General features: G+C 50.8%; 1 protein-coding gene across 3 annotated transcripts in view; it reads left to right on the top strand.

Moving 5' to 3' along the window:
• WDR44 (WD repeat domain 44) overlaps positions 1-27,217 on the top strand; it is a 47,444-nt gene extending 20,227 nt beyond the window's left edge. For 2 of the 3 annotated variants that reach the window (XM_078616716.1, XM_078616717.1), the window contains exons 7-20: positions 864-1,000; positions 1,365-1,451; positions 2,177-2,283; positions 2,687-2,838; positions 2,998-3,136; positions 3,918-3,976; positions 5,625-5,738; positions 6,751-6,873; positions 9,902-10,093; positions 11,128-11,229; positions 11,947-12,062; positions 14,518-14,645; positions 14,978-15,109; positions 16,052-27,217. In XM_078616716.1, coding sequence (XP_078472842.1) covers positions 864-1,000; positions 1,365-1,451; positions 2,177-2,283; positions 2,687-2,838; positions 2,998-3,136; positions 3,918-3,976; positions 5,625-5,738; positions 6,751-6,873; positions 9,902-10,093; positions 11,128-11,229; positions 11,947-12,062; positions 14,518-14,645; positions 14,978-15,109; positions 16,052-16,161 — 1,698 coding nt within the window. In that variant the 3' untranslated portion in view covers positions 16,162-27,217. The remainder of the gene's footprint in view (positions 1-863; positions 1,001-1,364; positions 1,452-2,176; positions 2,284-2,686; positions 2,839-2,997; positions 3,137-3,917; positions 3,977-5,624; positions 5,739-6,750; positions 6,874-9,901; positions 10,094-11,127; positions 11,230-11,946; positions 12,063-14,517; positions 14,646-14,977; positions 15,110-16,051) is intronic. The other variant, XM_078616718.1, reaches the window with a different exon arrangement.
• Positions 27,218-27,820: the final 603 nt, after the last annotated feature.

Genomic DNA, 27,820 nt, shown 5'->3' with positions numbered 1-27,820 from the left:
GGTTGGGCGTGGTGCTGGCCACCTACTTCTTTGTTGTGTGCCATGCCGGCCTTCAAAGGTGCTCATTAACAGCACTTGCCCCAAAAGTCTTATGGCTCTACGGGGGAAGTCTTTCTTCTGTGTGAGAGAATGTATCTCTGTGGGTGGAGAGGAAAGATTTGTGGTTAGTACCAACCTGGCAACCTGAGTTCGATTCCTAGCCATGACTAACAGTACGCGAATATCTAAACCTGTTCTGAACTTCTCTTAGGTTAACTCAGCCTCAATTGAGGACCTGGTGTCATGTGCAAACAGCAGTGTTGGGGAAACAAGTGGGTGGGTGTGATTCTGGTCATACCACTCACTCTATAACCACACTTGCTTCAACAGTCTATGTGGTTGTACGGGGGGGACCTTTGTCGTTTTGTGGGGTCGTGTGAGTTTGATAATAGTCATGTAATGACATGTGAAGCCTCGAGTTTCAATACATTGTCACGATCTGGGCGTGTGAATTATTTCAATAATCCATTCCTGTCTATTTTGTATTCGTAGCGTGCGTATCTCATGCGTTGTGGGTCTCTTCTGTCGCTGCACCCTTTCATACCATCTCAGCTGTGTTGCCCGCATCAAGTTTTATCAATTGTCTCATGTACATTAGTTAAAATGTACATCGTGATATAATAGTCATACTTGTTGCACTCACAATTCTACGCATGTGCAGTAATCGCAGGAATCACCAACCCAGACTGACCAAGTGGACAGACCCCTCTCCCAGCAGTTGATCGACGACAAGTCTCTAGCATGTACAACGACAGTGACGTGATTGGGAGCAAGCCGCTGCCGTCGCCGCCGTTTTTTTACGTTTTCATCTGTTGCCCCGGCAGGAAATCCTTGCGATGGTGATCGTCAAGAACCTGGACACGGGAGAGGAGATTCCGCTGAACCAGGCCGAAGAGAAACTCCCAAAAGGCCACAACCCCTTGGCTTTGCACATCATGCGGCGCACTAAGGAGTTCATCAGGTGGGCGGGGTGCCTGGTGGGGATTTGAGAGATCGGGCTGAGCAGGGTTCTTTAAGCGCCGTTTTTTTTTCTTCCCAAGTTTTGGGCAACCTGTTGATCGATTACTCGTCTTTTTTCTGCAGAGCCGAGTGCCTAACAGCAGCGCAACTTTATACTAAAGTTTTGTTGGTATTCGAGCACCGTTACAGACCGGCGGACAGACGGCAGGGTGGGACAGACAGATAATTATGCGTAACCGGTTAAATTAACCTTGGTTGGCAAACAAGCAAGAAACAATATTGTTGACAACATCACTGCATTGTCACTCACCAACACGCTGGGACGACGTGCACACCTTGACGGCCTGCAACGGTGTCCTGTGCAGCAGCATAGGTGCAGCGGGCTCGGACGACGAGGAGAAGTGCCAACCTCAAGGAGTGGAACAGGACGGCAAAAAACTCAAGCAGAAAACGTGAGTTGCCTGTTAATCTACGTAAAAACTGAAATAGTTTTAGTTTATTTTATCAGGTAAGGCCCACTGAGCTTAATGGCTCTTTTTCAGAAGTGGCCTGGCCACAAATGGATAGCACAACGAAGTGGCTTGTCGTGTGGAAATGTATAGCAGCCAAATACTCTAAACGTATATGTTTTGACGATGTGGAGGGAAAAACCGGAGGACTCGGAGAAAAATCCACGTAACTACGGGGAGAGAGACATGAAAACTCCAATATACAGGCGTCAGGGTCTGGATCGAACTCACAACCTCCTGTATACCAGGCGAGGTAGTTAACATCTCCTAGCCACCGCGAGAGCCAGTCCTTTTGTTATCGCTCTCCGGAGCGCACGTTCCGGTCGTGCCGCGCGCCGCTCGGCGTGACGACCGACGTTTCGCTCCACGTGCTGGGAGCTGCTTCAGGAACTGGAACGATGTCCGAAACGTCAGACTTCGCTCCGGACAACGCGTAGAAAAGCGTCATTAAACCGTTACGGCACAACCGGCGAAAATATACACGGTAGCAGTTCGGGTTCTCACCGTTCACTTTAGTGGCGTTTTATGGAAATTTGGATTTTCATCAAAAGTGAAAAATAGAATGTAAATCTTGAGAAAAATAAAAAAATGCGATTATTATTTTAATTGTTAAAGTAAGTCAAAGTTATCTGCCCTGCCAAGCCTTGCCGACTCGTGCTCCTTCACAGAGTTCAGTTGAAGCGGTTCCTCGGGAAATCGATGAAGAAGGCCAAGGTGTTGGCCGAGGAGTACGGCGAGCGGGCCGTCAGCAAAGTGCGCAGCGTGCGGGACGAAGGTACAGCCTCGCGAGAGTGAGGGCGCACGCACACAGACAAAGATCCCCCATATAGCCTTTTAAACAGACTGTTGGGGAAAGTGGTGTTAGCGAGTAGCACCTATGAAGGCCGGCACAGGACACGAGAGGGTGGGTGGCCAGCACCACACCCGGGACGCCTTTGTCTCCCCAGTGGTGATGTTTACTCAACGCACCTTGTACTCATTTGAGGCGGAGTCGACGTACGGGAGGCCCAGGATCGGTCACTGGCGTTGGCCTTGATCGGGAATCGAACTCTGGTCGCTGGGTACCGTAGCGCAGCGCGCTCACCGCTGCACCACCGCTTCCCGCAGCGTGCATGTATACGTAGGCTCACACGCGTATCCGCGGCGGCGCGCTCCCCGTGCTTCTCGTCCCTGGCCAGTGCTGCACGGGGAGCAGGAGGATCAGTCGAGCGACGAGGAGGAGGGGATGCCATATACGAGGCCCGTGAAGTTCCGCGCCGCACACGGCTACAAGGGGCCCTACGACTTCGACCAGATCGTCATGGTGCAGGACCTGAGCCAGGAGCACAAGGTGAGCATCTGTGACGCCCTGAGCCGTTCTGTGACGCCCTTGCAGTTCTCTGTTGCTTTGTGATAACCCTGCGTTGTGAAGATGAGTAACTATGTGCTGGGCTCTTCGGCGTTGTTGAGCCAATCACTGCCGTGCCCCGCGTTCCTCCGCACTGCCCAGGGCGCCGTGTGGACCATGAAGTTCTCGCACTGTGGGCGGCTGCTCGCGACGGCCGGGCAGGACAACGTGGTTCGCATCTGGGTGCTCAAGCAGGCGCACGAGTTCTTCAGCAACATGCGGCAGAAGTACAATACGGAGGGTGCGCAGAAACGCGCACACTCGCGCACCCACACTCGTGCGTCATTGCCCCGTACCTCCGATTATCACGGTTGGCTACGTACGGTGCGAAAGCAGTCCAACATTCACACATAGAAAACCTACACGTTGAACTGTGGTCACTTCTAGTCCCTCCAAGGCCTTTTGGGCTGTTGGCAATGACCGTTTCCTTCACCAAACTCGTCTCTTTGCAGTGCCTCTCCACTCCCCTGTTCGTCGCTGCGCCTTTCAACTGAGAGAACTTCCATCCCCGCCCACTGTTTGATCATTGCCTTCTCCTGCAGCCAGTCCCGTTCACCGTTGTCACACCTCTGAGATATTGCAGCTTCCCTCACCTCACTTGACGTGGCAGCCTTGACTTGTTGTCAAGGCTGCCACGTCAAGGAGACATCCTTGTTTCTTTGCTCCTCCTTCATAAGAATATTTCAAGAATTCTCTGGAAGCCGTAAATTTTTACAGAGGCAGTGATTCTCTCCTGTTGTCTTATTCTTCAATCAAGAGTTACAAGCGGTGACTTCCTTCGCGTGGTTTTCCGGGGACACCTGTGACATTGTTTGGGCTGGCCACGAGAATCAAAACAACTTCACTTCTAGTTGCTCAGTGTGGACTCCTCCATACTCATCTGCTCGATAGTGATTTTTATTATCGTAGCTTCATGCGATCATCGAGAATGCTCAAGAAACTGACTTTGTACCGGAGGTGTTGCGCGGTCACGTTCACACGCGGACTCTTTGGTTCTCTGACGTCCACCTTTGTCTCTCCAGGCCGGGTGTCTCCCTCTCCTTCCCAGGACAGCCTGAGCTCCATCAAGTCAGAGACAGAGGTATACGGCAAGCGCAACTACAACCGCATGGCTTGTGCCAGGCTAGGTGCACGTTCCCTACCGTCTTTGAGCGGCGTGTGTCCGATAAATCTGCCCTCAAATAATGAGCCCCTTATTTCTGAGACGTGGAGCCTCGTGGAATTTCCACATTCCCGTGTCGAGGCTACTCTCTGCAGCAAAGGATAATTGAGCGATTTTTTTTAAATGGAATTGCCTAGAATGATAACGATGATGGGTTGAGTCATCTCCAGCCTTGGATGTGAACTCTGAACTGTCCAATTATGAGTTAAGCACATGGACAAACTGACCCATAGCACTGGCAGCAACAAAAACAACACGTGCACAGCATGTTGCAGCATAAAAACCTCACTGGGTGCTTGACTATTGCACTTAAGTATATTGTTCCTCTAACACATCGCAAGTCCAGCCAGTTCTGCAACGCGAATTGGATATAACGCAATGAATGTATGAGGGTAAACAATATTTTTTGTAACGCGGATGTGAATTTAATATTTAACGCGATTTGAGTGAATGGAAGTACATCACGCGAGTAGCAATAAGTGGTCTTGCGGCTGCCTCGCCGTTGCATCACACAAGGCATTGGGATGCTGCTGGATGCTTCCAGATGCTCCCCACGCACTTCAGTCTTTGCTCAGCCTGCAGACACGTCTTACGTGTTTTCGCAGACTGTGCTTTTCCTTATAATTTATTATAACGCGATTTTTGTTTCATCACGCGGTGTTCTTCTGGAACCCAACTGCTGCGTTATAGGAGAACAGACTGTACTGCAATCGATTTGTGCATCTACAGCCCTCATGGCTTTCCGTTGCTGGATGACGGCCTCCCTACATTGCGTGGGTCACGGAGGGGTTGCTTGTTTGCACGCTTCACGCCGGTCGGTGTGCGTTGGCGGAGACGTGGAACGTAGGTGTGGGGAGTTCGTAATCGCAGTACACAAGTGGATCTTTCTGCAACTGCCCTCCATTGCCCTCCGCTGCCCTCCATGTGGTACAGCCTCGCAACCTGGCGCGCGTCACAGCCACGCCTTCAGCCCGGCCTGGCGTGCGCGGTGTGACTAGGTCGCACGCGACCCGTGTAAGATTTGGACTTTATAAATCGTTAGACGCAAGCTCAAAGCAGAATATTGAAAGTTGGCACGAACATCAACTTGCAGCCAGTTCTAGCAATGCCAGTATCCAGTTCATGTAGACTAGCCCCTAGGGTCGGTGTTAGCCGCGGAGGGCTTGATGGTTTTCTTTTTTCATTCCTGTTTCTCTATGCCACATGTACTGCTCTCGTTCTATTGTAATGTGCACTGATGCCTACCTTGATTGAGGGCGACATTGGCACGTAAAATAAAATTGATTGATTAAATCTGTATTTGGTTGTCAGAATTACTCCTGAACCTAGCGATCAACTAAACCAATAATAACTGGCACGTTGACACGCTTGTTCTCCATGGCAGTTGAATTTGTTTGGCTGCGTCGGGTGGAGGGAGGGTTCATGGTGCAGATCTGCTCAGATCATTACGAGACCAACCCCAAAAATCAGTGATGATTCCTCGGTCAGCCCGACGATAACCTTAATTCTCCGCCAGCCAATCCGGCACATAGCCACCTATTGATGAGCAGTGCTTCTCATGGCACAGATCGGCTCTCCGGACGACGCTGAAAGGAGCGACAGTGCGGCGCCCTTCAGGAGACAGCCTTTCTGTAAATACAGCGGACACACGGCCGACCTGCTTGACCTGTCGTGGTCAAAGGCAAGTACGCGTCGACGCACGTGCCTCTACCCTTCCCATTCTCCTCCTCCCCTTGGGAGAGATCTTCACCACCACCATCGCCACCGTTGCTCGCGTAACCATTACGTCCACACAACACCACTACCAACTCGGGCCAGTATTATCCACTTGAGCACCACTGGCTCAACCAGGGGTTGTTTGCCATTCCCACCACCATTCGCACAGCCAGCACGTCCTCGCTGACGTCGCTAAGCCCACAACTGCCGTGTCCAATACCTTAGCCGCTGCATCTACGCTACCGCTCAGCCAACCGCAGTGTGTTGTCAAAATAACGTGGCCAGATGTACCGTACCTCGGTTTACTAAAAAAAACAATCTCAATTTTACTCCCGAAGCTCAACTTTTGAAGAGCATGCAAAGCAACGCCAACTTGTAAAACTACAGAAAGATCATGGCGTAGCGCTGCGGTGACAAAGATAATGTTCAATAACAGTAATAATGGTCAGCCGGGGTGGTGAGATGTTAACTACCTCGCTTTGTATACAGGAGGTCGCGGGTTCGATTCCGACCCTCTCACCTGTTTATTGGGAGTTGTTATGTTCATCCTACGGTCGCATGGATTTTCTCTGTGTTTTCCGTTTTTTCCCTTCACATTTAGAAACATGCATTCAGAGTATTTGGCTGCTATAAATGTCCACATGATAAGCCACTTTGTTTGACTATCATTTGTGGCCAGGTTGCTTCTGAAAAAAGCTCCATAGCTCAGTGAGCATTACGTGGTAAAATGAAAAGTTGAGTTTATTGTTTTTGTTTATTATGGTACGTATGTTGAACTTCCTTCGCACCGTACGTAGCCAACCGAGCTGATCGGAGGTGCGGGGAAGGACAACAAACTAAACAAAACCCGTAAAGTTTTTGTCCTTCCCCGCACCTCCGAGTAACACTTTTCCCTAAGTACAGCGAGAAAGAAGTTCAACATGCATACGTACGAAACAAAAGGTGAATCTCTACTCTCGCTTTCTCGACGTCCACAGAACTACTTCCTGCTGTCGTCCTCGATGGACAAAACGGTGCGGCTGTGGCACATCTCACGCAAGGAGTGCCTCTGCTGCTTCCAGCACATCGACTTTGTCACCGCCATCGCCTTCCACCCGCGGGTAACGCACGGCGCTCACTCGCTCGTGGAATCCGTCCGTGACTTGTTTTGCCTGTCAGGCACTGCTCCACCGAGTGTGGGATAGGGTGTGCGGAACAGGATTAGTCGGGGGTTTGGCTCTGTTAGCCGTGACTGGAACAATGAACGTGCATTGCCGTTGGTGGCTTGCAGCCATATGATAAAAAAAAATATCACAATCCCCGTGATAGCTTCCAGTCTAGGTATAGGAGGATCACTTGTTACAATACAATAGGGGCTACTAATCCGGCAGTCCGAGTTGGATTTCTAGCCATGGGCTAACTTGAGAGGTGATTATCTGAATTGGTCCTGGACTGCTTCTAGATCCACTCAGCCTTAAATGAGTACCTGGTCTGATGTGTAAACATTGGCGCTGCGGAGACTCAATTGTCGCCTGTCCATGCAGCAGAATAACTAGGTACAACCGTTCAGCGGGGCTGGTGGTGGGGTAAAGTGTAAATACTCCCACCTCTTCCAAGACGTCTGGTCATTGTGGAGGTTCTGTCTAGAGCCCTCTCTCTTGAAGGCCCTTCTGCCAGCAGTGGCATGAGCACGTAATGGCAGGGCAGCACCTTTCCCTTGTATATGTACGTATGTGTACATATGTATACAAATGTAGTGACTAACTCGGAGACGATAAGACTTGAAGGCACTTCTTTATTAACAAACGCCATCAGGGTTCACACTCTTATTAATCATCAGTCCATCTATTGTCGGCGACGCAACTCGGCCAGAACAGTTGGTAGGCTGCCTGACTGGTGGAACCCGAGATGGTAAAGACCGAGACGATGACGAGAAGGACGGTGAAGAGGACAAGAAGGATGGCGACGAAGACTTGAGCAGCACGACGAGGATCCCACTCCAACAACAGCCCAGAGTTCTCCTACAGGGGCTCCTCTTATACTGTCAGCGTGGCCTGGCTCCGCCCCTGGCCACGCCCCCTTTCTGGAACCTTCTAGCGAGTTCCTGGTGTACCCCTTTGGTGACCTTTCCCCTAGTCCCCCCTCTCGTGTACATCCTGGCCGGCTGACGTCAGGACTGCCGTAAGCCGCAGATCCCCTTTCCTGCCAGCAGCCGGCGCTATGCCACTACACAAAGATAAATACCCCCCAGATAGCCTTGAGCAGACTGTTAGAGCAAGTGCTCATAATAAAGGTTTTTGGGTTCAATCGCGTTATGATGCTCGATGTAATTACCAGCGAAACGTCGTACTCAAAAATTGTAAATGCTGTGGATTCACTCTTCAACACACCGGTGGGCTAAAGTAGTGAACTATTTGTTTTTTGTCAACATGACACTTTTTTACTGTTTATATTCTTGGTTCTTTCGGTAAAGTCACGTAGAAGGGAAACAATACAATTATAAAAATATAAAACAATAAAATTCTCACGACGTTTCGACTGCAACACAAGCAATCATCATCAGGTGTGAAATCCACAGGAAGAAAATTTTCTTGCAGTCGAAACGTCGTGAGAATTTAATTGTTTTATATGTTTCTTATTTTATTGTTTCCCTTCTACGTGACTTTACCGAAATAACCAAGAATATGAATCCCTGCAGTCACGAAAGCTTTATATCAACATTTTTTCCTGTTTGGCCGTGTCGGGTGGTGAGGGATTACGACACATTTATAAATAACGCGATATCACCCAAAAACCTTTATTATGAATAATATTGGTCGCTAAAGCCGACGTGTTAAAATGAGAGCAAGTGCTGTTCGTGAGCACCTATGAAGACTGGCACGGTACACGAGGTGGTGGGTGGCCAGCACTACACCTGACCACCTTTGTGTCCCCACTGGCGATGTTTTTTTACAAATCCCACCGGGTACTCATTTGAGGCTGAGTAAACGTAGGGGTGCACACGATCAGATTCAGATAGTCGTCACTTGTCATGGTGGCCGTGAGCGGGAATTGAACTCGGGTTGCCGCGTCCGTAGCCCAACACACTAACTGCTACACCAGCACTCTCCACACACATACACATCACACACTTATACACAAGGCCGGATTAAGTTTGATTGGAGCCCGGGGCTGTTCTAGTATTGAGGGCCCATCTCTGCAGATTGAATTCCTATACTCGACTCTATTTACCAACCACCACTCATGCCAAGTACAGGTTTAATGATCAAAACTATCTTGTTTTTAGTAAATAAAACTCAAAGTAATACAATGGTGATGTTATTTCTGTAATTTACAAATTACACTGCAGTATCTATCGCAGTGCTACAACTGGTGGCGCTCCTCAAGAAATCCGTGGCCCTGGGCAGCAACCCCTAAAGCCCCTGCGTTAACCCAGCCATGTGCATTATTTCATACACACCAAGACAAAGATCCTCCATGTATGTAGCCTTTAACTGACTGATGGGGCAAGTGCTGTTAGCGAGCATCTCTGAAGGGCAACGTGGCACACGGGGCTTTGGCCAGCACCACACCCGGCCACCTTTATCTCCCCCAGTGCTGATGTTTACACACCTCACCAGGTACTAATTTAAGGCTGAGTCGACCTCGGGGAGGCCCAGAACCGGTTCAGGTATTCGTCACTGTTGTTGCGGGAATTGAACTGGGGTCATCGGGGTCGTAGCGCGGTGCACTGTCCGCTGTGCTTCCACTCCCCCATTCAAACGTATAGTTGCATGTACAGCTTATGTACATGCACGATGTAGATACTATACTTTTTACTTTACGAGTTAAGGCCCACTGAGATATATCGCTTATTTTCAGAAGTGACCTGGTCACAAATGGATAGCTCAAGGAAGTGGCTGTTCCTATCGACATTTCTAGCAGCCAAATATTCAAAACCCATGTCTATAAATGTTCTAGGGATAAACTGGAGGATCCAGAGAAAAATCTACGCGAGCACAAGGAGAGAGACATGCAAACTCCAAATATACAGCAGGCGTCAGGGTCAGGATCGAACCCACAAACTCCTGCGTAACAGGCGAGGTAGTTAACATCTCCTAGCCATCGCGGCGCCCATCTGAGCGACTTGTGTGCTGCCGCTCTGCGCAGGACGACCGCTACTTCTTGAGCGGCTCGCTGGATGGCAAGCTGCGCCTGTGGAACATTCCCGAGAAGAAAGTGGCCCTCTGGAACGAGGTGGACGGGGCCACCAAGCTCATCACGGCCGCCAACTTCTGCCAAAACGGCAAATTCGCCGTCATCGGCACTTACGACGGGCGCTGCGTTTTCTACGAGACGGAGGTGAGTTGGTCTGTGCAGCGGGCATGACACGGGGAAGCATGGCGCTCCCCTCACTCGTAAGTGTCCGTTACTTGTTGTTTTGTCTTTCCTGACTTGACATTTATGCAGGAGAGCCACATTCCGATTACGTACGTCGTGCATGTCATCTGTTTTTCTTCCGATTTCCATTTCGATGACCAAAAGAAAAACTAACGGTACCGGGGCTCCCACAAGGCCATGCGGAAGGGCGTGCGGTACAGTTTGGCAGCAGCTTTCGTAGAGTGCGGTCGTGCTGCTGCGGTTCTCTTCAGTGAATAAAATGTCTTAAAAAACAACGGCGCTACGACGCTCTAAATCAAATTCATGTTCACCGCTTGCACGTTCCGAGATTCAGCGGTGAACAGGACACCCATCTTGCAACTTTCAGATGTCTCAGAAAGGGTTAAGATGTTTTGGGCCAATTAATGATGAGTTGTTTATAATAAATTTGGGATAAAACCGGAGCACGCAGAGAAAACCCACACGTGCGAGGGGGGCAACACTATCCCCGTACAGATGGAAACAGACGGCGATTAGTCCACTTGATGTACTGCCTCCTCCCCGACGCTCATGGGAAGGGAGTTTCACAACATTCCTGTGATCCACCAACTCTGGCTGCTGCCTCCGCAGGGCGGGACTAGAGGGCACGGGCAGCATAGCTACACCACCGCCTGGCGAGCGGAGGTGGTCTTTGGCAGTGAGGGTTCACAATGATGGATGGCCATTAACAAAAATGTGGCTTACTTGGTAGTGCTCGTTTTATTGAGGCCAAATCGACCAATCATAGCGATTGATGATGATGGCGATTGCAGAATTCCAAAAAAGTAATGTCAATTTGATAGATTACGATGATGAAGCTTTGAGCTTATCCTCAACCTGGATTCGAACTCACAACTTTGGATTGTGGGTTGAGCGCTGTACCGATGCAGCACGTTGACAACTCATGCCCGGATTCTAACCGCGACCCTCGTGTGCGCGTGTGGTCCTGGCTGTGATCTTGGCGGCGGTGGCGGCAGCACCTCAAGTACTTCACGCAGATCCACGTGCGATCCAGTCGAGGACGCAACCGCGTCGGGCGCAAAATCACGGGGATCGAGCCCCTTCCCGCGGAGAACAAGGTGCGGTAGCGGCCCAGTACCTTGTGTCCAACCCCCAATCCCCTCACCTACCTCGTCGCACCAGTCCCTGCTGCCCCAGTAGTGGCCTCTACGCAATTGGTGGGGAACCGATTGCCCCGTCCGTGGGCCAGACCGGCCCATGACTTCATTTCATACGGCCGGTGGTTCCAAGCCAATGCGATGTAGCCGGAAAACGTTATCCATTCATCACTACAAGCTTCTTAGCCGCACCATAATCGGGCACTAGAGGGGGGCAACGCTGCGTTTCTAAATTCAGCGTGCTCGCACATTTTTTGTGTGCTCAATCATCTTGCTTTTGACAGCACTTGGCTTGAGATGCGGGTTACACGTGTCCACGTCTGGTTGACCAGTGGGGAAGGTATTTGATGAAAGTCAAAAATATCTGGCCCTCGGTTATGAGCGGGTTTTCCCACTTTATGGTCGACGCCCTCAAAAACTCATAATGTTAAGAGGTGACCAGAAGAAAAGTCTAACCATTTCGCCTAACCCGAACTCTAGCCCTAATGCTCAAATTATCTCTAACATTATCCCTGGCCATTTATTCTAACCCAAACCCTGATTCTGACATTAACCCTAACACTATCCGCCACGCACTAACCGTGAAGCCAGTTTCATTGTGATCACGGAAAACACGCCAGGATTGTACGTTCAACGCAGTGCCATCTGTTATTTTCCTTTTTGTGTCTTCGTCGGCAGATCCTCGTGACTTCAAATGACTCGCGAATCCGCCTGTATGACCTCCGCGACCTCTCGCTCTGCATCAAGTACAAAGGCAGCCTCAACAACAGCAGCCAGATTAAAGCCAGCTTCAGGTGAGAGGCACCGCAACTACCGCTCGCATATTGCGATCCGGAGTCTGAGGGCCTGCCTCATAGAGGATCTCCCTTCGTCTTGCCGTCGTGAGACTGCCGGCTCACGTGAGCGTAGAGGCAGTGCGCTCATCCTCTGAGCCAGTGGTGGAAATTCCACTTTCCTCTTGGTGGGGGCAAGTTTGTCCATAAAACAACCACTGCTGACTTCCCCGTAACCTGGTATTTCGTTTTTACCGACCCTAGAGGGATTATGGGTGAGTCAACCCGCCCCCCCGCCCACAACCAGGATGTGAACTTGCAACCGTGCGATTGCGAGCCGCCCAGCCAACCAGCGTGCTGGAGGTGGGTGTGGTGGGTGACGGCCGGTGGGTGACGGCCGGTGGGATAGCAACCCAGAAGAGTGTTCGTCAGCGATGACTGTCCCAGGAGGGAGCAGGAAGGTGGAGTCAGTGGTTCTGTACGACCGCGTGGCCTATGTATGGCCCAGTCGGCGTTTCTGCAATCGCTCGCTGGGCTGTCTCTCAGTTTCCGCTTATGGAAGTCGTGGCGAGCGGACGTTCTGTGAGATCTGCCTTGGGCAGTGCACGGGGGGGATAATGCAAAAACCCAACCAGTCTGACCTGCTAGATTTGAAGTTTTTGTGACTGAAAGGATCCATATACTCTTTGGTTCTTTCGGTCAAGTCACGTAGGTGATTTTTTTTTTACAAATATTTCTTGCTGTGGTTGTCACACCTGATGATGATTGCTTGTGTTGCAATCGAAACGTCGTGATTTTTTTTTTCACCTACGTTACTTTACGGAAAGAACCTAAGAATACAAGTCTGACCTGCACCAAACTTTCGGACCTCTGACAAGTTTACGTTTGCCGCCACCCCTCGGTTGAAGGTCTGTAGATTTGGCGATGATCACATTGAGGCTGAAACTGTTCAAGAATAAAGAGATTTCTTCTTCCCCCCCCAATGTCGTCCCGATTTGTTCGACTGGCCACTCGAATCTCTCGCAGAGTCACACAGCCCTTCGTGTAAGAGTGCGGCCCTCACAGAGTCATGCAGCCCTTCGTGTAAGAGTGCGGCCCACAGAAGCGGATATCGCAGAACTGTTTGCGAGATCCCTTCGGGTGACCTCTAAGAACAGGTCGGCTTTTTAAACGGTCTTATCATGCGAGCGCCGTCTGAAGGCCGGCGCACTTGCGTTTCCCGAGCGCTCGCGCACATCAATGCTGATGTCTTTGAAGCCGCGCTTGAATCTGTCGGAGTATTGTAAATCGAATATTTTTAAGATGCAATCCAAAAAAGCCAGCAGGTCTTATCTTTTTAGCTACACACTTAAGCTGTGTGTCCCGGGCTGTCCGACACGAGTTGGAAGCCGAGGGGGAATTTTTTTTTTTAACATGAACAAGCACCGGGTTCCCCTAGGTGAACTCAGCCTTTAATAAGTATTTGATGCTTCCCATGTAAACATGATTGCTGGGGAGATGCTCCAATGCATTGGTGCACCATATGCCGACTTGGCTTTGTGGGGTTGTTTGCCCCAACCTCTCTCCCGATCGCGGACTGCGTGGCGCCACCACGTTTGTGGTGCATCACCAATATCGCAGAGGTGCTCCTGAGAAACCTTCAAGCGGCGGTCTCATCCACACATGGGGGCAGCACGTTGCCACACACCCCGCGAGAGAGACATGCTTTGTCAGCAGTTGGTGATTTATTTTAATTGTTGAGCGCATGCATTTGGACAAATTAAGTGATTTTTTTTTTTATGCGATGGGTTTTTTTTTGTGAGGTCATCAGTTAGGCTAATGCTCAGTTTTATTCACAAGTGGCCAAAACCAGGATTTGAACCCAGCTTCTCAGCGCTGCCGGCTCACTGCTCTGTCCGACCTCCTGGTGACCACCGCTGACTAGGATGAAGTGTCCACCAACAATACAATACTTGCCCCGGTAGTCCAAAAGGGCTACTCAGGAGTTGAAGCGTCCAGGTGGCGTGGAGGTCATAGCGCTGAGCTAACACGCATAAGAACCTGGGTTCGGATCCAGACAGCTGCCTGTGGTTAAATTGGGTTCTCCAGCGCAGTGAGTCGGTTTTCTCACCAGTGAATGTACAAACAAATCGTTGCAATAGATTTGGTTCTGCACTGAACTTGGCTAAATTCCACCTCTTGAGAATTCAATTCATTGGTTAGGCTGTCGCATGACAAGCAGTACACTCGGTGAGAGAGTGCTCCGCCTCTTCCGTGCGTACCCAGAGGTCAATTGAAGAGGTCTCAGAGGTGGCTCTGTTATATCCACTTCCGCGCGCCGTTCTCTAACGGAGATGATCGCACTGCTGCTGTGCGAGAGATCCAAATGTATATTTCGTCTCATCACTTGCATACCGAACAATTGGGCGACGATAATCATTAAGATTTAGCATGTGTTGTGTGTGTGTGTGCGCTTGTGTGCATTTTTCTGTCTCAGTCACAACTTTCAGCACATGGTGTCTGGCTCGGAGGACCGCTACGTGTACCTGTGGAAGACCTACCATGACGTCAACCGCTTCTCCTCCGTCCGCAGGGACCGCAACGATTACTGGGAGGGCTTCAAGGGTGAGGATTGCAATCGGGTCGGGGAAAAGGGCAGCGATTTCGATCCACGGCCACGGCTAATGACCGTGGCGAGTGATCTCTGAACCAGTCCTGCGTGTGCGTGAACCCCCTTCACCACCCCGTATTGATAATCGCGGTGAAGTATAGTCAAATAACCCCCTGTGACCAACACAACCTTCATTTAGCAGTGGATTGACAAAGGGCCGTGAATGGCACACGTGCCGCACTTTCTGCTCTCGGCGCGTAGAACACCCGCGTGTCCCCTAGCGTCCACGTTTGTCTCTGCGTCCCCGTGTCTCCCCGTGCGTTCCCCCCCCCCCCCCCCCCCCCAGCTCACAACGCAGTCGTGACGTCGGCGATCTTCTCGCCCCATCCTGCGCTCATCACCGGCTCGGACGTTCCGGCAGTCGAGGAGGTGGTGCCCAGCGAGGGCGGTGAGGGATCCACGGAGACCGGCACGGCCGGTACGCGCCACGCTGGCAGCCCCCCGTGTCGCCCCTGTGCCACCGCCGCTCGCTATCTCGCTCGCTCACTATGCATGCCTCCACTCGTGTCTTGTCTCATCCCGCACTGTGTTCAACCGACACGCTGCAGGTCACGATAACTCACCCGCACACGCACGCACACACACCCGCTGATATACTCATCGCACACACTCACCACTCACTCGCCACACACTCACCACCCACTCACCACTCACTCACCACTCACTCACCACACACCACCCATTCACCACTCACTCACCATCCACCCACTCGTATTGAAACACAAACTAGTTTGTCGAACACCACCACTGTCATAACATCCACACTACTACATTTATGTCGCCAGTATATCCACATTCCCACAAGGGACGGGTTACTCTACACCACTACACACGCCACCACATTTGATTCAACCAGTCAGTATGCCTAACACCCCACCACCACGCACATAACCAGAATGTCCACCAAATTATTACAGATCCCACGTGTCTCCCTTTCTTCCCACATGTATCCCCACGTGTGTACCCACGTGTGTCCTCGGGTGTGTCCCCACGTGTGTCCCCACGTGTGTCCCCACGTGTTACCCCACGTGCGTCCCCACGTGCGTCCCCACGTGCGTCCCCACGTGCGTCCCCACGTGCGTCCCCACGTGCGTCCCCACGTGCTTCCCCACGTGCGTCCCCACGTGCGTCCCCACGTGCGTCCCCACGTGCGTCCCCACGTGCGTCCCCACGTGCGTCCCCACGTGCGTCCCCACGTGCGTCCCCACGTGCGTCCCCACGTGCGTCCCCACGTGCGTCCCCACGTGCGTCCCCACGTGCGTCCCCACGTGCGTCCCCTCATGTCTCCGTTTTTCCCAGTGGCTCCCCATGCATCCTCACGCGGCGCTGAAAGTTACCCGTTGCCCCCCCCCCCCCCCAGGTTCTGCCCGGTCAGAAGAGCACGGCGAGGTGTTGGTGACGGCAGATTTCACCGGCGCTATTAAGGTCTTTCACAACCGCACGCGCCGCACAGAACCGGCCGTCCCATGAGCATCGCCAGCATGGCAGCCGTCCTTCCTGTCCGTCTATCTCCCTGTCCGTGTCTCTGTCCGTGTCTCTGTCCAACTCTCACTTGGCGACAGCCACAACCTTGGCCCCTCTATCTTCCAACAGCCACGCTCGGGTTGCAATCTCTTAAAGGTACAATAAGACCATGACACACCATGGTTATGAAGAATATCTCACAATAGCAGAGAGAGGGGAGAATTTAATGTAAATGCATTGCCTTGGGTGGTGAATTGTTATTATTACGCAGCTGACAAAATCCGGGATTTTTTACGTCCTGGCGAGACTGACAGATTTTTCCCGTGGCACAGCTTAGCTGCCTCCACTACAAGAGCACGATTCTGGGAAAACTGGGGACGGGGACAACCCGAGCTCGCTCGGCCACAGAATGCGCTCCGCGATGTTGTGATCCTGCCGAGTGCCGTGGTGGTCGGAGCGCAGGATGGCTCGCAAGCCCCCTGAGCAACGTTGAGTCTTGCTGAACTTAAAGGGATTATTCATCATCATCGTTGCTTTCAAAATCCCCGCAGAGAGAGGGGGAGGTGGGGCATGCATCGCTGTTGATTCTCGAGGTAGAACGGTGAATTGTTGATGAACTAATTCGTTTTTGAAAACTGAAATAGAGGTGCTGTCAGATACTTGGCACAAGTACGCTTCTGGGCACTACAGAGGCAGAAAATTCCAGCCTCAGAATTTATTTAAGCTTCTCTTGATTTAAGTTGCGGTGGGAATGTGTGCCGCTCATGGTTGGGTAAGTGGCGAGATGTTAACTACCTCGCCTGGTATGCAGAAGGTCGTGGGTGCGATCCCGACCCTGTGACGCCTGCTGTATATTTGGAGTTTCCATGTCTCTCTTCCCATGATCGTGTTGATTTTTCTCCGGGTCCTCCGGTTTTTCACTCCACATTTATAAACATGCATTTCGAGTATTTGGCTGCTATAAATTTGCATATGATAAGCCACTTTATTGGCCTATCATTTGTGGCTATGTCACTTCTGAAAAAGAGCTATACAGCTCGGTGAGCCTTACCTGGTCAAATAAAAATAGTTTATAGTTTAAATGTTAACTCGTTGCATTACAACGCACGTACGAATTTAGAAACACAGATTCTTACGCACGCCATTGGATGCGTGTATTGTTCGCTGAACCGATGCATCCTCTCGTCTCCCCCGTCTCTCTCCCACCTCCCCCCATCGCCCGTCGGGCTACATTAAAGTGTCAATGCTCGGAGACGGGGCTTTCATTGACGGTTGCGCATCCACCAGCCACTGCTTCGCTATCTGGCACAGCGTGCACGGACCAGGATTTAAATTGACGCCTCCTGATGTCCGTGTATTGCTCCTCCTCTGCCGCATGCGGGCGTCAAAATTGGGCCAAGTCGCGGGATGCGACAGCGGTTCGTCATACGAGGCACAGCGAACTGCCCGTCGGTCCGCTGTGAGTATTACGCAGCGGTCGCTTAGTATACCTTAGACCATGTCCCGATCATGGCGTATGGTTCTATTACCCTGCTAAATGCTGCTGATGATGATGTTGTTGAATAATCTCTTCATATGCGTGCGTGTTTTAAGTGTGTGTGTCTTCGTGTTAAAACAAATTCTCCAAAGTTTAGACACATTTGCAACTGCAAAATCGCCACGAGCAAATTCTGGAGTGCCCTCGAACAGAAAAATGAAATTCCCTCGCTGCACACAAAAGGCATCGGGCGCACAAAGGACTGTGAGATTACGCAGCCAATTATGTGTGGTATCGGGTGCCCATTTGTGGTCGCGAGATTTCTTGCGGGCCAAGATGGTCGCTCATACATTGCCAAAGATGTGGTTTGGCTGAGCGAGTCAACCTCACGTATCGTTGGCTGCGGGGATCTACAAACCCGTGTGGAGCTTTTTATGCCTTTTGCGTGCATCACTAAGTTTTTCCGCGTTTCATGAGAGGCTACACCATATTTAGTATTATGCGGCACGTGATGTGCTACTCGCGATGTCTGGATGTACGACGTCTTCGCTACGGACTCGAAAGAAAACTGCAGAGAGTTGTATTTCCGAGGCGTTACTTCCCCTTTATGTGGATGGATTGGGTTGAGCGCGCGCGCGCTCCTTTTACCGCCCTCGTCTGTATAAAAATCCGTCTGTATAAACGACAAAAAAAGCCTCAAACATGTTTAGCCTACAACACGTTTCAAACGAAAGGGAGGCGACGTAACGATATGTGCGGGTGTTCACGTGCGGGGGCACCCGCGCGCGGGTCTTAACGTGCGAGGGAAAATTGACGTGGCTTGACGTGACCGAAGCATTTTAATCCTGGGACGATTTGCAATCGTGCTTTGCAAGCGAAGTGCGGGAAAGCAAGCCGGTCACCGTCTGTTTTGAGTTTCACGAGCGGTGGGGGGTGAATCTGGGAGCAGTTGTTATTTTAAAATTTCTTCCCTTATCTGGAAATTCGGCTGCGTTTCAGAGGCACTTTGCGATCAGCGATTCTCCGATCGATGGAAAGGTACACTTGGTTGCAGATGATTTTTGTTGGAGGGTGCGATATGATTTTGACTTGGGCTAGCAGCTAGTCGTTTTTCTGCAAGCGCGTCTGAGGTTTTCATTCCATCATCCCTCACCTCGCGCTGCGTTCACTGCATCACGTTACAGTCATCGGTCTGCCCAATTACTGGCCTGAAATCCCGTATGATCACTGTTTTCAGCGGGTTATCGGATTACCTTTCTTAGCACGTAACTGCTGAAGGCTTTGTACAAATAACTTTCATTTTGTTAATTTATATTTTAATGATTTCAATAACTTTGTTAAAGGAGGGGGGTAAGTGTTGGTGACAGCAGCTGGCATTGATGCGAGGGCGGAAGCAGCCAATTCACGCAGAGTGCACTCGCCGAATAAAGTCATCGTAAAAGCAGTTGGATTACATTCCTTTGGAAACGCCAGATGCAGGCCGGATTACGTGAGGTGGCTGTTAGATGGGAATACGGGAAGTGGGTTACTGACCTATCTGTGTTGGTAAATTTTATTTTGTAACATCTCGTTTGTACCTGAGAATTCTCTGGGTACTCTGTTTTTTCCCACTGCATAAGGAATCAGTCGAATATCTCAATTTCAAGACTGGTGATACTGGATTCTGGAAAGTCCTGGATTCTGTGCTGGGTAAATTAATGACCCAACAATGTTTTTGCTGCTTAATCCTCCCGTTTTCTCATCGTTAAACACCTAATTGTTGCTTTTCAAACGCTTTCGTTCAACGCGTGCCGCCTTCAAACACGCAATCTCAACAAACCTTCTAAGTTGTGAATATTTTTCTCTGCGTTGTATTAAACGTGTCTTTATTTTATTTCGGTATTGCTTTTCTGAGATAATAATTGCCATTTCCCGTGTCGTATGAAATCTGCCGTGTCCCCTAATCTCTGAATTGTGCGCTTTCACCAGGCTTTTGCGCGTCCTTTACCGTGTGCCCGGGGGCTGTGTGGATACGTCGGCGTAACGTGCACCAAATGGCAACAGCAGAGCAACATGTGATTTGGTTCGAAAGGCATCAGCCTCGCAACATTTTACGTCTTGTATTTTTGTACAGTGTTTTTCTCGCCGACCGCGATATTTTACTCGATTTGTCGTCGCCGACTGAGAGAAACATGGGTTGGCCGTCGCTTCCTTCCTTCTGCCTGGTCTCCCACAGCTTGCTGCATGGCCAACACCCGACTGCCACGGTCAATAATATCCGTGGCATCCACAGACAAATGATACCATTGCCCCTTACACAAGAGGGCATCGTTACAGGACGTTGGGTAGGATCCTACCGGTCTCTTTCCCATTCAAACCTTATACATTTGCCGATTATTGAAACCGTAACTATCAAATCAAGATGCCTCCTTCTCTGCCCGATACTATTTGAACATTTGCCATGGGGGAAGTGGCCTGGTGGCGGAGGTGCTGAGTTGGCAGCTCTTGAGATCCTGGGTTCGAAGTCATCTCGCAATGACGACACGGGGTTCTCTCTCTGGCACGCGTCCGTGTTACTCAGCCCGCTCAACGGTGACCGCTTTACCCGATCCAACATTCCAGTTCTGAGGGGCACGCATCGCTCCCGTTTGCAACGCCGCGATCAGCGTTCTTCAGAGACCTAATGAGCTGTGGCCAGCTGGATGGGGTTTTGCCGGATAAATGAATAGCGTAGTTTAGTTTAGTAGATAATTCGCTGCAGGGGTGGAGTGGTGGCCCAGTGGTGAGCGCACACTGTGCTATGAACCCGACAAGCCGTGTTCGATTTCCAGCCACGGCTGACATCCGTGGCGAGTGATATCAGAACCGGTCCTGCCCACCCCAACCAACCCGCACTACTAACCAGTGTGGTGAAGTATTGTTAAATAAAAAATAAAATGTAAATCCTGTGACTGACATGGTGTGGTGGTGGGGGAGGTTTTAATCCATTGGTGGATTGAGAATGGCTGGAATCTATTTATTATTCTTCTCTTCTACGTGGCCGAGAAGGTGGAGGCATCGCGTGAGACGGCGCTGTGTCCGGGGGCCCCGTGCCGCGGGGGGCCGTCGCTGCGACGGCCCCCCTGAGCGTTATTGCGGTGGAGGCCGCCGCCTTGTCCCAGAACCTGCGTGGCGACGCTGCAGCCTCGTTTTAAACGTTTAAAAAAATAAAATAACAACGCGTGCGGAAGTGTGTTTTACCTAAAAAAAAAACATCGAATTCGATTTTTTTCCGCTGCCTCCCGCCGATGATTAAAAAACACGCGGGTGGCCGCTTTAAAGTGGGAGCAGCTATTGGGTTATCCACTCGTGGAGGCAAAGGTCCGTTGGCCTGCGTCACTCACGACGCTGCTGGCGGAAGAGCCTCCGCTAAGGGGGGTGGTGGGGGAGTGCCATGGAGCGAGTCCCTGCTCGAGCATGTTTTTGGCCTCCTCTTCCACGCTGGTTAGACGTCTCGGAGAGCGGAGGGAGTCCCACCAACACTTAACGTCTGGGATAGATTACATTCAGTTGTGAGTCCTTAAGAGGGAGCCTTCTCGTGCACACACAAAAACTACAACCCCTTCACCAATCTTCGCGAAACCTAACGGAATCCAGATTCGTAACGTTATGCCGTGTGTCGGTGCGATTACATCTGCATGCACTCCTATCTGCACGCAGTCGATGACAACCTCCTAACGGCAGGAATCGGGCTCCCTTTAAAGACTGGCTTTGCCGGCTTGTTCTAATTCTCGCCACAAAGGAGAAAGATAATGGATTTGGCCCCTAAGTTCATTGTGAAACTGTCTTGATAAGGCCGGCACGGGAGTACTTTCTCTGTGCGCGCCCTAAATGGGTTTCCTAATGCATTTTGAGCTGCATTTAGCCAGTGACACGGCAACTATTTACCCCATTGAAATGTAAAAGTCATCGATGATTGTATTTTTTTGGAAATCACGCTCGCTCCCATTCTCGTACACACACACACACACACGCGCAATGCTTGCACACGCGTCTATACAGACCACATGCATAGGTGCACACATACATGCACACACGACTCTTTTTGTCAATCCGCTGCTAGATGAGGGCCTCCCCGCGCCGTGCGGGGTCGTGCTTGGTGCAGGTTGGTGAAGGGGGGGGAGCATAGACGTGGTACAGTACAATGTGGAGTGTTCAGGCCGGAAGCAGGCCCGGCTGCCTCTTTCTGCTCGGTGCTGATGTTTGTCTGTTCGTGAGAGGTCGGGGACCGCTTCAGACAATCTCCACTCAAGTAGCCGTGGCTGGGAATCAAACGGAAGGTCGCAGGGTTTGGTCTGTGCGCTAACCGCTGCGCCACCGCTCCTCGCACGCAAACAGATGAATGAACACGTACCACACACATGCTCCATACAAAGATAAAGCTAAAGCCCCCCCCCTTCTTCCCCATATAGACTTAACAGACCGTTGAGGCAAGTGCTGTTAGCGAGCTTCTACGAAGGCAGGCATGGCATACGAGGGGGTTGGTGGTCGGCACGGCACCCAGCCGCATTTATCTCCCTCGTGGCGATGTTTACACCTCACCAGGTACTCATTCGTGGTTGAGACGACCTAAGGGAGGCCCAGGACCGGTTCAGATAATCGTCACCGGTGTTGACCGTGAGCGGAAATCGAACGCAGGTCGACGGGTTTTGTAGCACAGCGCGCTAACCGCTACTCCACTCCTGCTGCACACGTACGCTCATGGGTAGACACGGGTAGACGTGTCCACACACATACGCACATGTGCAGTCAAGCACAATACGCATACACTGCGAGTTTGAATAGAAAATTGTATGTAAAGGGAAGCAAAATTGTGATGCGATGGCAAATAAATGTGTGTGCAGATTTTGGCGAGAGATGATTGTCCACAATGCACGTGGCATTCAATTTAAAAATCGCACCGACCCATCGTAAATTGTGACATTCAGCTTCATTATCGTACCCGTAATAGCACAACCGGTATTTCACCATTATTTATTCGCGCCTGCAGATACAGCAGTAGCTGCTGGCATTTTAAATGCATGGCCTAAGTTTGCAAGGAATTGAACCGGCAACTTTTATTACAATAGAAAATTATAGCTGACCCCAGGTCTGTGTTGCTATAAGAGAGAAACAGCTCTTGTCACCCTGCACATAAATAAGGGATTAATCAATGCGATCCGCCGACTTCAATTTAACCCGATTATCTGAGTGAGGGGGGGGGGTTCCCCTGCTGAATGGCGCTGAGATTTTGAGGTGTGGAGCCAAATATGCCTGGCGCAGGACCCTCCTCCGGCTCGAGCAGAGGCTCGTGAATGAGCGCGCGGCATTCCTGGGTTCAGGCTGTACCGATGGACGGTGATAATGGTGAAAATGCAATTTTATTTGTTGTTAATCAACAATTTGGTGAATGCTATTTTGTTGGGGGTTCGAGACAGGTCTCATGTCATGCTTGTGCTCAAATTTTTTCAGCCTTATGTTGAGATTTTTATATCTACGTATAAAAAAACATCGGCTTAATTTTCCACCAAACGGTGTCCCGGTTGTGCTGTTAACGACACAACGAGCGAAGGTTATTCAAACTCCCAAGTAGCCCAGTGATCCTGTTGAGAGATCAATCTTACAATGGCTCGTGAACTGGACTTTCCTCTGACGTGCGTTCTTCTTCCAAGTCCCGTCGCGTAGCTGCGCTTTATTCGTCGGAGTGCATTCAGATTTGTGTTATTTATGCAGTCGTCAGTGACGGAGCCGAGGCGTGAAAACTCCGCGCGCGCAGAAGAGCCATGTCTAATCGTGCGGCGGGCGTTTTGTGTTAAAACGAGTCGCCGATGACGTGTCCGGCGATGTGCTAGTCATTCCACGTTTTTATTTAAAGTTGCCGAATTCTGTTACAGACTAAAGTGTGTTTCGCACCGTTGGGTTACAACGTGCGTCAGCTTTTGTACGGCGGCTGAGATTCGCAAAGTGTGAGCCATTCCTTTCTGCTTCCTGAGCTAAACCCGTTGTAAATACGGAGAGTTCTACGCAACCTCTGTTGGGAGTGATGCCGGGACTAAAATACTTGGAATCAACTGTTGACGCGGATGTTTTTTTTTACGAAACAACTTTATTGTGTTTGTGTATCCGCCCTTTGTGTCGCTTAACTCGGAAAGATTTCTCGTTAGGCATCTGTAAACACACTGGCGGTGATGGGAAGAGTCTGTAAACTGCTGTTGAAAGCGATGACAAAGAAATCACTCTCCTTCGCATGTTTATGTCTCTCCACATCAACAAGTAAAAGTGTTTCTTCCTTCGAATTGGGATCCCATAGCTTCAAGAGAGGAGCCGTGCCTATCAGATTTGCAGTTCACTAATATTGACTCGAGCAGCAGGTCTGACCGCTGACGCTGAGTGTCAAAACCGGCCAAGGGTTTGCTCGTCTTGAAACAATGCCGCTTTGAAGGCGTGCGCACTCCCAGAAGGTCGCCCCGGCCGATGGCTTGTGTAAGGGATACTTTTATATATTTTTTTGTACGTGTGGAGAGACGGATCATTCGCTTTTTTATTTTGAAAGCGACGAGTGGCCGTGAACGAAGCTGCGTTGATTTCTCCGTACGGTCTCTGTGAAGCGAAATGACATTGGTCCATCATTGCCATCGTCGCACCAAGGCTATTGCTACTCGGCCTGCCCACATCGCCCGCTGCACCATCGCCACTCGCGGATCACTCTCCCCGAAAGTGATTTTGTGAATTGGCAGCATGTGGGACATGCTGGGAGCCAGGCATGCTGAACGTGGGGGGGGGGGGTTTCTCCAGATTGTTCAGATTTCTCTGCATTTTTCAGTTGACTCACAAACACGGGGTGTTTTCAACCCGTTGCGAAAATGCGCTTCAGCGTCAAATTTGGCAAAGTGTTGCATTTTTGCGCCGCGCTTCCGCTGGGTGCTGAAACACCCTGCTCGTGATGTCGTGAAGCGGACTTTTCCATCGGCCCTTGTGTGAGCACAGCCTTAATCCATTCCCTTTGCCAATCCACTGCTGGATGCTTAAGCTTCCCCCTGAGAGTTTGTTTCACCGCACCACCCAAGGGCAGTTTTGGTGAGAGCGGTGGTTAGAGCGGTGGTTAGCGTGTGCACCGCCGCTCTGCACCGCACGTCATCAGTTCCACTCCCGCTCACAGCTCACATTCATGGTGAGTGATATCTGAACCGGTCCTGGCTCCCCCCCCTCCACCTTCACCAAACTGCACTACTGACCTGCCTGGTGACGTATGGCCTAACAACCATCGCCGACATAGCGTGGGCAGGCCGCCTTCCAGAAGTAATTTTATTATTTTTGAATTCATGCCATGCTGCCGCACAACCAGTTTACATTTTCACGTGAATTCTGCTGTCTTCAATGCTTGCTTGGCGTTTGAAGCGACCAACTCACGGCCGACTTGTCATTGAGACTCGCAGTGGAATCGGCATTTGGTAAGTTTTCCTACGAGCTGGAAAACCTGGTCGATTTAAGATCGAGCTAATGAAGAATTGCACCCAGGTACAAGACGTTCATCGGTGTGGGGGGGGGGGTTGGTGGGTCACAAATAGATCGTCACGTCCTGCAAAGTTCCCAAACCACTGGGCTGCGAGATGGCCAGAATGTGGCAGTACAGCAAGTGGGTGCTTGACTCGTATATGCACTCCGTTCATGATCCAGGTTCTTCCCACTTGCAAAGCACTCGACAACAACAACAGAATTGACCAAAAGCACCAATGCAGGACCCTCTTGAAAGTGGTTCTGGATTCGGTGAGGCTCCCCTGCATGAAGGACAATTTTATTAACAATTGACAGTGCACATAATAAAATTGCTTTCAACATTATTTGAATACGTATCTATATATATAAACATATAGATTCGTCAGCACAAGAATATTGGCATGTACCCTTCAGCACGTGAACGGTCACTGTTGCACATTCGGTCGTGGGATTTCGGTCAACTCCAGCTGGTTCAGCAAAGTTGTGCGTGCGGTGACCTGATGTGTATGAGAGAGTGGTTTGGCACTGGATTCACCGTCGTCGTCGTCGTCACCGTTGTGTTTCATTCATCCTGTTATCTCCCTTCGATAATTCGCGATCGTCACATTTTTTTTGTTCGTTAGGTTATCATCGTCTAGTCAAATTTTAATCGCATTTCATCACCGGCAAAGTAACATCACGTTTCATCTCATCTTCAGCCACGGCCCATCCAACTGCTGGATGAAGGCCTTTCCAAACCACCGCATATAATTTAATTGTTAAAGTCGTATTTATAGCCATGTTTATTGTCGTCGCGTTTATTGAAATCATGTTACTATTGTTATTTATCCCTGTTATCACCACAGTAAATCAGTTTTTTTGCCCTAAATCACAACTACATAGATCTCATGATCTTCATTACATGGTTGCAATCACGTCATCATGAAACATCATCGGTCACCACAATCACCATTATCATCACTCTTAGAACGGCAATTCAACTGGAGTCGCTGCCACCCATGGCCCATTTGTGCATATGGGACGCGATGCTCATGGGGTCATGGAGACTGCATATTTGTGCTGTTCAACCGCCGCAGAACTTCCCCCACACGCGTGGTGGTGCTTGTGTGTAAACGCACAGCCCTTTAGTCAGTCTACTGCTGCATGAGGGGCAATCCCCATTGCGGGCAGCTCGCCGTGCGGGGGTTACTTCACCCTGCTTCACCGCGCTGCTCGGTGCGGGTTTGCCGTTGATGGCGGAGGGGGGGGTGAGCGTCCACGTCTGGAGTCACAGCTCGGCAATTAACAGCTCGGCAATTAACAGCCCGGGTTTTGCTGCACCAGCACCCTCCTGACAACGGAACACCGCGGCCGCCCGGAGCAACCGGTGGTGGCCCCGCCGTGGTGACAGTCGCCCAGCCCAGCCCAGCCCTGGTTCGGGCTTCTTCCCTCTTGCTTAGGCTCCCGAGATCTGAAGTGGTGGCGGCGGGGGGGGGGGGTGCATTCCGGCCGATTGGGTCACAGTGTACGTGAATGTTGTGTATATATTCTGTAAATGATTGCTGATAGGCACCTTAAGAAGAGCGTTTCGTGGTTATTTGCGTAAAGCAAACGACGCGCATGTGCGTGCTTGCACGTTCTTGCCAGAGTGAGTGAGTGAGTGCACGGCAGCCCGGTTGCTTGGGAGTATGCATTGGTATGAGCACTTTGGCTGTGGTGGTGGTAGCGAGACGCAGCAATGTGTGAGCATGTGCATTGGATTTGGTTTCATTTGGTTTTCGACAAATGTTCCCCAAAATTGTCGCCCAGCGGCGGTGTGGCTATCGAGAGTGCAGGCGGTGCAACTGCGTCCTGCGCCCCACCGGCTGGAGGGGCGCTGATGCCGGGAAGCGACCCCCGCTTAGTTTCCTGTACCATGGCCGATGCCGTCTGTGCCGCCACCGATGGCTGTGTTTGGGGTTACTGTGTTACATCGATGCGATTCGGTACTAAAGCTTCGTTCATATGGGGGATTTCTTTCTGCTTAACATGTTCTGATGGGCGGCGACTCTGCGTGCAACTGATGTTCAGTGTCTCCTTGTGGTATTTGTTTATTAAACGAGGGGGGGAAAACCCGACTGGTTTGAATATTTCCGCCGTTGTCCACAGAAGGCTGTGGCTTGTTTAAAAAATATATATGTATATACACTCCCCCAATTTCATCTCAAGTGTGCTATCAGCATCCCGTCACAAGAATAAGAATCCATTCATATTTATCAGAGTGGTGTGGCTCTTCGTGTTTCAAGAACGGCCCCACGGATGCGGGTATCAGAGAGCTACCTCTGAGATCCCTGCAAGTGACCTCACCCTAAGTCACGTGAGTCGACGGATTCAGCGCCGGTCGCCAATGATTGCAAAGATGAAGATCTCCCCTATATAGCCTTCACAGACTTGGGAAAAGTGCTTTTAGCGAGCACCTATAAAGGCCGGCACAGCACACGAGGGGGTGGGTGACGAACACCAGGCCCGGGCGCCTTTGTCTCCCCAGCGGTGATGTTTACACACCGCACCAGGTATTCATTTGAGGCTGAGCCGACCTAGGGGAGGCCCAGGATCGGTTCAGATCAGTCACTGGTGTTGGCCTTGAGCGGGAATCGAACTCGTGTCGCCGTGTTAGTCGCTACACGACGGCTCCCCACGCTGGGGGCTGGTCACCGATGACTGCACACACAAACA

This window comes from Lampetra planeri, chromosome 51, assembly GCF_965212315.1.
Source record: "Lampetra planeri chromosome 51, kcLamPlan1.2.h2, whole genome shotgun sequence".
In the NCBI taxonomy this organism is placed as follows: Eukaryota; Metazoa; Chordata; class Hyperoartia; order Petromyzontiformes; family Petromyzontidae; genus Lampetra; species Lampetra planeri.
The sequence above is the reverse complement of the archived record's forward strand: the minus strand, read 5'-3'. Positions and strand labels throughout refer to the sequence as shown.